Source organism: Atta cephalotes, assembly GCF_000143395.1.
Source record: "Atta cephalotes unplaced genomic scaffold scaffold00001, whole genome shotgun sequence".
Classification (NCBI taxonomy): Eukaryota; Metazoa; Arthropoda; class Insecta; order Hymenoptera; family Formicidae; genus Atta; species Atta cephalotes.
The window spans coordinates 1,007,681-1,018,364 of NW_012130065.1; the positions used below are offsets into that span (position 1 = coordinate 1,007,681).

The window sequence follows — 10,684 nt, forward strand, 5'->3', positions numbered from 1 at the left end:
TATTTGTATGATTTATATGTGAGAGTACATGTACTTTGAATATTGGGCTGTTTCAAGTTATCTTCAAACATGGCGGCGAAGTTGACAGTCTAAATATAGAAATCTCTGGCTGGATTCGAGGAGACGCTATTAGCGCTATTTGTGTCATTTCATCTTCATCGTCCATTAAATATGAAAGGATAGTATGATCACAAATAGCGTTGATAGCGCGCTCCCCGAACGCAGCCTACTTATAACAGATAATAATAAAAAAAGAGATACAGTCGTGTTCGCTACGTTTCCTTGCAAATGTCAATTGGACGGAAATCTCAATAGCAAACGAGACAAACTTCGATAGTTTTGTTTACTGGGAAGACAGGGGATTACACGAAATGTAAATTATTTTTAACTGGCATCATCCCACACCCTATTCTTTGTTCGTATTGATAATAAATATAATAGCTTCTGATAATAAGGGAATTACTATTTACTTATTATCACACACTTGGTTGTCCTACGATTATATTCTCGCGGGACTCATAAATAAATACAGGAAATAAATTTCGCAACGCTGCTACAAGAACGTTATCTTTTTCTTCAAGTTATAATGCATAAAAGAAAATAAATTAGAACATAGAACAATGTTAATAACAAATAGCCACTTGCGACTTATCAGTCATGTCTAGTAAATGTATCACTAAGAAATTAAAAGGGAATGGTACCCAAGTGGAGATAGAAAAAGCTTCATCACGAATTATCGATTTACTGATTTCCAGGAGATGATAATCGCCTCTGATATGGATTTTGAAGTAATCGCGGAGAACATTCGATCACACGCAACAGCAACGCATCAATATAATCCTCCAGATCGGTAAGTCTCTTGTTCTTCTCCGTGACTTGCGTCTGCAGTTGCAATGCCAGTTCTATTAGATCCTGCAAGTAAAATGCTTTGTTCGAAATAAAATATTTAATTAATATAATAAATAAATTAATATAATAAATAAAATAATTGTTTTACAATAAAAAACTTGTTTCATAAAAAAAAAGACGATTACACATTCCTCTTTAATAAAAAAACTAATAAGAGATTAAATTTAAACAAAAAAATTAAATAAAGGAAACATTTTTACACTTCGATATTTACTTCTCTCGATTTTCCTTCAAATTGGTTAAGGACCTCGTGCGGCAGGCGACTTTTAAAATTTGTAGCGTTCTGAACGGCATCTTCGCCGCCGATAATAATCCTTTCGGAAGACAGATGATTCTCATCATTAATGTCTTTGAATTTGCTCTCCTTGTCTTTTTTCTTGTCTTTCTTCATATATTTTTCCTCTTTGAGATTTCGTAGATCACATTTCTCATCTCTCTTATCCTTCGGTTTATCTTCTTTCACAAATTTCTCTTTGTTTGCAGCGAGTTTCTCCTTGCTTGCAGTGAGTTTTTCATCTTTGTTCTTTGAATAAAGAATTTCCCTCGGCGCGGGACTGGGAGGTTCCGGAAGATCTTTTAACCTCGATGTAATCGGTGATGTTGAACGAATAGGCGATACGTCGCGTTTGTTATCTTTCGGTTCGTCCACCACAATCTTAGGTTTGCTGTCCCATCTTACGAGTACAACATGCAACATTATTTATCATGCTCATAAATTTTACTTAATAAATCTATTTATAGAAAATAAATTGTTAAAGGAAAAAGGCTACGAATCCAAGCTAGTTGTTAATTGCTAATTAAAATTAACTTATATTCCAAATCCGATCACTATAATCGCTATGTAATTTAAAATGTAAACATTTCAACCTTTATTATGTCATCTTCAGTGTAACTCGTAAAAATTACAATCTATTTGTTATATATATTTTTATCACTGTTATAATATAATATAATTTTAATTTTGTTAAATATTTATTAGATTAAAATGAGTTATGGTTTCTTTTCTAATCTTTGTATATTTTTCCTATTTTCCTGTTGAAAATAAATATCTTCAAACATTTCACCTTTTAGGCACGCTGCTCGCCTGCTTGCCATAGAGTTTTAAACCCCATTCGTCATCCTTCGTTAAATTATCGACCTTTGACAGATTGGTTGTGGAGGCACTCATAGCAAACCGTGGTGGTTTGCTCGGAGCGGCGTTAATTGGCACCGGTGGCGTGTGCACTTCGCTGAAGACATTGCTCTGCGAGCCATTCGAAATGCCATTAGCATTACCGCCGTTAACACCCGGATGCACGGGTGCATTCAGCGATGAGGCCGAACTTTTATGGGATAAATCATCGAACTATAACAGATAAAAAAATAACTAAAGAAATTATATCCAGAGTCTGTTGAACAGATTTATTTTCAGTATTCGTCCAATTCGTTACGTTTATACATATATATACATCTTCAATACATGTATGTGTATTATATTTACCAAATCAGAAATATAATAAAATCTTCCTTTCACTCTTCATTAACGATATCGCTAGTGTATAACGGTACTATTTACTTTTACTTACTGTGAATTCATCTTCATCCTCACTAATAACTCCAGGATCAGCTTCACCTGGTTCTTGTCGCGTGATTTTGATCTCATGTTCCTCCTTCTCGTTCAGATTGTTTCCATCGAGCCGATTCTTACTCTTGCCTTTGACTTTGTTTCCAATTGATTTGGCTAATTTCTTTAGGCCTTTGCGTTTTTCAAGACTGCCGATACTGAGCAAACTACCGCCGATTGTCTGTGCAGCTGTGGACAATTGTCCCAAGGAGCTTTTGTGACGCTCCTTTTTACTTAGGTCGGTCAGACTTCCAGCTTTTACGATAAAGCCAATCCTCACTTCGAGTTCGCCTCTCTCCTTCGTGTTCTCTTTGCCTGGTTTACTGTTAAGAGTGTACCTAATACAAGCGGATTTATTCACAAATTGAGAACAGATAAAATGTGCAGATAATATGTCTTATAAAGCAAATTTTAAATCTTAATAAATCCAATAATTGAAATCTTTTTATTTGTTAACAATAAAAAAAATTACAAATCTTTTGGCGAACAACGAATAGCATAAAGATAAATATTATACAAAATGTAAACTCTACTATATAGAGTGTTTGGAAATTAGTAATAAGTCTTCCTACAGGGGCAGACTGAACTAAATTGAGAAGAAAAGTTTTCTAAATTGTTTATTTTCTTCTCATAGAGCTCTATGCATTTTTTCAGAATTTTTTATTAACTTTTTAGCACTGCATTTTCTCATTTTTACTAACATGAGACAATACGGTATTAAAAAATTCTAAAAAAATCCTTAGAGTTCTATGAGAAGAAAGTAAACAATTTTCGTCTCTTGCAGTTTTTCTATAAAGTTGATAGTAATTTTGAGTAAAAAATTATTGAAGACCAATTTTCGGCAATTTTAATATCTTGTTAACTATTATCGAAAATTGCAAAATGGTAGAGAACTTTTCTTCTCAGTTTAATCCAGTTTAATTCTGCCCCTGTGCGATAGACTTATCACTAATTTCCAAACACCCTATATATTAAAAGAAAAAAATTCAATATATATTTGATCATATCAAAAACTTATTGCCACATAAATCGAATGATCGATTATAGCATCACGCTATAAGAATGTCAAAAGGAATGCGAGTGATTAATGAGATAAGATGATACGCAACGAGTATCTCTTTTCCTTATTTTTCTGTGGGCGGGAGGTGGGAGAGATTTGCATGAAACGCAATTTACAATTAACGTTATCGCAAACACACCATCGATTCCTGGGCCTCTCGTATACGTCGAAACTGGAAAGTGGTATATTGACAGTGCCAAGAAATTCATCGACACCCAGGAAGTTGCGATGTAGAGCGGTGAGGACGATTTCCGCAGTATTTCCTTGCTCTGGAATCAACAGCTCGCATTCCTCATGCCAGTCCACGTCCTTGGTAGCCTTTTCTTTCACCGACGTCTGGTACTTTTCCTTGCCGAGTGTGATTGTAACGAAGCAATCGTTGGTCTCTGCATACGTACATTCACAATTTGTGGTATTGCTTTGTAACGTGGGCGAGGAGCGGTGTTGACCGGGAGCGAGGTCAGGAGATTAATGAGATGTATGTAACGGGAATTAAAGATCTCACTTGGTAAGAAAATATGTCTGGTCTCGATCTGTAGAATTGCCGTCTTCAGAGATTGCTTATTTAATATTCATATTAAAAAAGAGAAAATTCGGTTCCGATTTCGGTTTAATTTTAACTGAAGAAAGCGTTACCTGGTTTGCGCACATTTATTAGATGCGTATTAATACAATTAAATTAATTTAAGTATAAATAGAAATCAGAGTTGGAAAGTGCTACTTTTTCCGTTACTTTTTATAATAAGCAATTTGATACTGACGTTGCAATTTTTTATAACTAAACGTTAAAATTGTGCTAAAATTGGAAAAGTCGACTTTTCTAATCTTGGCACAACTTTAATATTTAGTTATAAAAAATTGCAACGTCATTTATTAAAAAGTATTATTAAAAAGTAACGGAAAAAGTAACGCTTCCCAACTCTGTAGAAATTGATGTAATAGAATTGAAATAATTCAATTCTATTTTTCATGCAGGTAATGAAATGTTATTTAATCCGACAACATATAACTTCTAATTTATATATCTTTCCACAGATTCTATCATTAACCATAATGTATGTTCTTTCGTTAGCAGCATTGCATTTGCTTATTTTACATTATGATTAATAAAAGCAATAATGTCACAATGTGTGTATAGCGGACGAGCATTGGAAGTCATTAACTCGTCGCGCAATTATACTGATTATTAGGTCGAGAAGATAACTTACATGCTCACGTTATATTGGTTGCAATTGGATTATTAACTTGTAAATAAAGTCCTAACATTTCTAAACACTTTGTAAAATTCCTATGCTAATTTTCTTCAAAGTGACAAAATTTAATGACAAACTTTATGATTTGTATTTATTTCATTATAACTTATAAACTTTCTAAATTTTTTTTTTGTATTCTCCGAGTTCATGAATGCGACGCATCTTAATTTTATAAAAATTCTTCTCAGAAAACTTGACATATTTATTTTCAGCAGAACGTCGATTTCTTAATGCGTAAAATATAAAAATTTGTGATGGATCACATTACTTTAATTTTGCTGAGAAATAACGATATATACATATATTTCGCCTTGAGATTTGAATTTGATTAATATGGCAACATACGAAAATTTGTGCGTATTGTTTTGCAAACTCAAATTACCTTGCCAGCGAAAACCGGATGATTCATGACCTAAAATAGCCGCGGAATACGAGGTCACTCAATATTGGCGCAAACACATGAATAACGTGTAGATAAGTAAGAAATGTGATGATGCATGCATCAATGAGAGAAAACGGATGACAGCTGAATTATTTAGAGATTTTAAGATATTGTGTTCAAGATGCTTTAGGCATCAGGAGATTGAAGGTTTTTTTATAATTTATCTAATTTTCACATATTTAAATGATAATATATTTAATGCGCGCATATCTTGTTACATATATTTAATAAATTTTCATAAATAAAAAGCTCATCAAAATGAGTAAACATTTTCAAATGTATTAAATTATAATAATACATAAAATCGTATACTCACTGTGTTTTCCTTTAGTTAGTAGATCCTTGGCCCTCTGAACTGTGAACAAATGAAAATGAAATGTCTAATAATAAACGCAGAAACGCAGAATACGTACCGAATAATATTAAATGATATGTTTATGCGTACTATAATTTATGTTATTTTTAATATATGTTAAAATACAAAATAAATTGCCAATTAGATAAAATTTTATTTAAATTAATCTTTCAATTTGAGTTTTTAATATTAACAATATATTCATAAATAAATCATAAATAAGCAGATATGACGTGCAAAAATACTGCATCGATCGTTTTATATCGCGTGCTTGTATTTAAATATTAATGTCGTAAAATCGAGGCAATAAGTCATTGTGAAAACAGAGATTTCTTCAACAGCTCTCGCGTACATCTACTTTTTTTTTCAATCGACTTTCCATGACCCGTGGGCACGAGAAAATCTCGTTACATGGCTTTCGTGCATAATCGCTCTCGCTTATATCAGAGTAAAAATGTTGCACATATCATACATGTATCAGTTACCACGTTACCGCCCCTTTCGTAATTCTGAGAAATCAATTATTATTTTATGATCTTCATTTCTTATGTCGTTGTTTATTTCTTCAATATTAGCGCCATAATTTATAAAGATAAATTATAAAGATAAAAAGTATCAATTTAAATATAACAAATAGTAAACATTTTATATTTGTATATAAACAATATTTTTAAATAGCTCGTAACAAATGACGTAATATATGTATGTAATAAAATAAGTAGTGTTCAATTTGCATTTTAGATTCTGTTTTAGATTCTAGTATCTCCATTTTAGATCTCTTTAACGATGAATAATATATAAGTTATGACATCGAAAATAAAATGTGAAACAAATTAAGAATTCTGTAATAAGCGATCGAATTTTATATAATATGATTTAATTATGCACGCTAAATATGAAAAATGGTGCATCGTGACGCTTTGAAGTTTGTAATTAAGCCCTCGTGTAACTTCTGCGAAACTTTGATCGAAGAATTTAAACAATAAAATCACACGATTACAACATTCTCAAATATTTTCCGACAATTTCACCACATTACAAACGAAGGTCATCTCTTCTAGCAGAAAACTTTTTCTTTTGTATTTAATCGAGATATAAAAAAAGAAAATATATATTATATGCGCTAAAAAGATTAAGATGATAAGGAATTGAAGAAAGTTGAAAAGATATTTTACTTGTTTGCTTTTTCGATATTTCGAATGAAATATAAATCAGTAATTTTTCAGTAATATGTATTGAGTTATTAAATCATGATATTGGCCTTTGCAAATGCATCATTGCGGAACTTGAAATCTGAATTTACATAATCCACAAGATTTCATAAAAGATTTCATAAAAGATTTCATAAAATGATTACAAAATAAATGCGTGCGATAAAAAAGAAAGGAAAGAATTGCACTTTGTCTCTCTTCGAACTGTAATCCGTTAGCTTGTAACACGAAGCGTTACCGAATAACTGTCGGAGGCACTTCCTCGTTCTCACACGCGCAATGGCGATGAACCGTAATAGACGTATGAAGTACGAGGAAGTAACATATTCTCCGATTTCTCGTGCATCGAAAGAGAAGAGCCAGGAGAACTGACTCTTCCATTGCCTCGTTCACGGATTAGAGTCGAGATTGAACTCGTCACGACGAAGATGAAGACGCAGACAAATACCGTTTAGTCTGATAGAAGCATTTTTCAACGCTTCGTGCGTTGAAAAACGTCTCGTGATCGAATTGCGATGATTCGACGACACGCAATTACATTTCTTGACTGATCCGAAGGATTTTCTAGATTTTTCGAGTCTATCGCGAATTTTTTTCAAGGAATTTTGTATTACATAAATATTTGTACTAAAAAAAAAACTTTTTTACTAAATTAATTTGTCTTTATTTGACTAAATTAAGTTGTCTTTATTTATTTTATTGGAGAATATATGTGAGGAGCAGACTTTCAAAATGCGTTTTGTTCAAAATTTCGTTTTTTTAGTTAGAGATAGCGTAGTCATTCAGTATTGACTTGTAAGCTACTTTGAGATGTTTAGAAAGCATTTTTTCATCATTAATTTATATGCTGAAAAAACATAATCATTTCGAAGTGTATTATGTTTTTTTTAACTAGAAACAAACAAAATGCATTTATTTAACATTTTTATTTTGTTAAGCAATTTTGTTTAATATTTCACATCCTACTGATTGACATGTTTTTATAAAATGATTGATATTTTCTATAAAGTGCGTAGATTTCTTGTGCGTAATTTCTTTCTGTCTTTTTCGTTTTCTGAAAATTATAAATTTTGAACAAAACGCATTTTGAAAGTCCTCCTCATGCATTTAAATCAAATAGATATAATATGTTTGATTTAAATACATTCTTCATCAAAAGAAATAAAGACAAACTAAATTAATTTAGTCAAACATTTTTTTTCTCAGTGTCAATTCTGTAAATTCTGTCAAAATGTTTTATAGATAAACAAATAATAATAATCGGAATTGAATGAACATAAGATTCAAAGATTTTTATTGTTTAGGTATCCGGTTTAGTTGTGAAATACTTTAAGTAAAGGAAAGGAGAGTAACTGCTAAAATCGAATAACTGCTAAATATACTTTCACGCGTTGCCTGTTTTGTACACCAAGATATACGAAAGAATCGGAAATTTATCATTCGAAGAAATCGCGAGACGAGGAAACTCATAATTATATGCATACGATGTATAGCACAAGAATCATTTTCTCTGTTACAATTTTATAGTCCACATGTTATTGAAAACGATAAATAAGAACTTGTTCAACAATTGTGATTTGTGCATGCCTTTATATAATAATTTTAACATTTATTTTGACATTTATTTAAACATTTATTTTAATTCGTGGGAGAATATTATCTCTGAATCAGGAATCCTGAAGAAACTTTCCAGATTCGCACCTGGTGTAGGTCACCGTTTTGAATATAGATATCTGGCTTTCCTTCCCCCCGTACATGTGTCCGTTGCAACAGAAATTCTTGGCCACGATACTCTCGATACTTTGACACCTGCCAATGTCCGAAGGTAAAAGTTAGCGCGCGCTAATTAAGGAGACAAGAACTCTAAAACGCGAGCATGCTTTCGCGAATTAAGCCGCATTCTCAATAACAGGGTTCTTATCTTATGATCGATTCGTGTGGTGAACGGTGTAATCCAATTAAAAACTTCATAAACTGTATACTAAATGTTGTAAGATTATAATAAATTAGTGGAAATTAAATTATCGTAAAAGAATCAAGAGGAAAGATAACAATTAGACAAGGAGAAAGGAGATTAAATTTAGATTATCAGAGAAGATATACGTGTGTTTTAAAAATCAGCTGATGAGTAATATCAATAATAGTAATACATAAAGTGAGTCATTGGATATGTTATGATCAAGAAATATCGAGCGAATGCTCGCCATTCGAAATTTCGGTATGTAAATTTTAACACGATAAATTCTATCACGTAAGATAAAACAATATCAGTCAGGTGTTATAATTTACAATAGAATATTTCCACGAGCTAACGTTTATTTGCAACACAACGATGCAGTCGCATGATTGCATCGTGTTTAATTGCTATTGAAATTAATTGAAATTATTATTAGAAATCGTTACAAATCATGCAAAAAATTATGATTCTTTTACGATAATCTTAAAAAGCCAAGGAAATAAGAAAAAGAAAAATAAAGAAGATAAATAATAATATAATTCTTCAATTAATTTGTCTCCAGAGATAACATTATTTCACAAATTATCAAGTGACAAATTATTTTAACATGTTTTTTATAAAGTGCTCTTTTGCGTCATTAAGGAAATCAATATTTAAATTTGAAGCCAACTTTAGAAAATTTATCATTTTGATCTATAATTCTATACAATTTCCATTTTAAAATCGATAATTTTATTTTTTCTGAAAAAGCGTACAGAACGCTTAGAAATTTACTATAATTTTGTACGTCTTTAGTACATAATTATTTCTTTCTAGAATTCGCTTTGTAATGTTGATGTAATTATATCCTTGGAAAGTATCCACAAGACACACTTTTGTTTTTGTAGGAAATTGTGCAATTTAAGGCAGAGAATCTATAATTTTATTTTGATTTATAATTCTGTTATTTCTATTCTAAAATCTACAATTTCACTTTCTCTATAAAAAAAAAAACACATTGAAAATTCATAAAATTTTTGTACATCTCTTATAGTTTCTCTCTAGAATTATCTTTTTAATATATCGATGCAATTATCCTTGGAAAGTATCCAGATATTCGGCGCGTAACGAATACAAAGATTCATGATGCGGTTATGTAATTCTTTTTTTCATATAATAAAAAACAAATTTAACTGGCAAAGTTATAGAGGAGAAACTCTTAAACGAAACCATTCTTAAACGAAAGAAATGTAATATGTCGGACGTGAGCGTGCAATGTGAAAAAAGAGAAAATTGTTTTCCGAGCGATGCATTCTCAGACAGTTTTTAAATACACGTTTCGCGTGCACCACAACGATGACATGATGACACATCGCACAGTGGGTATCTCATTGCGCATATACTCTCTTTGCGTCTTTTTCAATTTAAGATAACGAGAGATATAAACCAGACCACCCTCATAGCACATTCTCAATTAAATCGCGGTATCATTTGCATTGCCGATAAAATTAAAATGTCAAGAGGAAAGAAATGATCTATTTAAACTAATGCTCTATTTGTTTTCAAGAAAGAAGATGTTTCTTTCAATATTCACCAAATTTTACCCGTTCTCCGGTACTTTTCAACAAGAGATATATAATGTAACACAGTGATCATTTCATTAGCAAACAACAAGGATATAATGATTCACTGTAGAGATACTATAATCTAACCACAAGCAATTTTGTCGAGAGATAAAGATATATATATATATATATATATATATATGTATATATAATATATATAATTTCTCATTTATATATACTATCTTACACTAATTTGTATTGTTTCGCTCTAATTAATTTAATTAAGNCATAAAGTANATAGTATAATAGATGAGTATATATATATATATATATATATATATATATATATA

General features: G+C 31.1%; 1 protein-coding gene across 1 annotated transcript in view; it reads right to left on the reverse strand.

Moving 5' to 3' along the window:
• Window positions 1-741: 741 nt before the first annotated feature.
• LOC105627257 (rab11 family-interacting protein 2) overlaps window positions 742-10,684 on the reverse strand; it is a 10,243-nt gene continuing 300 nt past the window's right edge. Inside the window, exons 2-7 of the mRNA XM_012208581.1 lie at window positions 5,584-5,622; window positions 3,712-3,958; window positions 2,475-2,850; window positions 1,974-2,254; window positions 1,124-1,583; window positions 742-912 (exon numbers count right to left, since the gene is read on the reverse strand). Coding sequence (XP_012063971.1) covers window positions 742-912; window positions 1,124-1,583; window positions 1,974-2,254; window positions 2,475-2,850; window positions 3,712-3,958; window positions 5,584-5,622 — 1,574 coding nt within the window. The remainder of the gene's footprint in view (window positions 913-1,123; window positions 1,584-1,973; window positions 2,255-2,474; window positions 2,851-3,711; window positions 3,959-5,583; window positions 5,623-10,684) is intronic.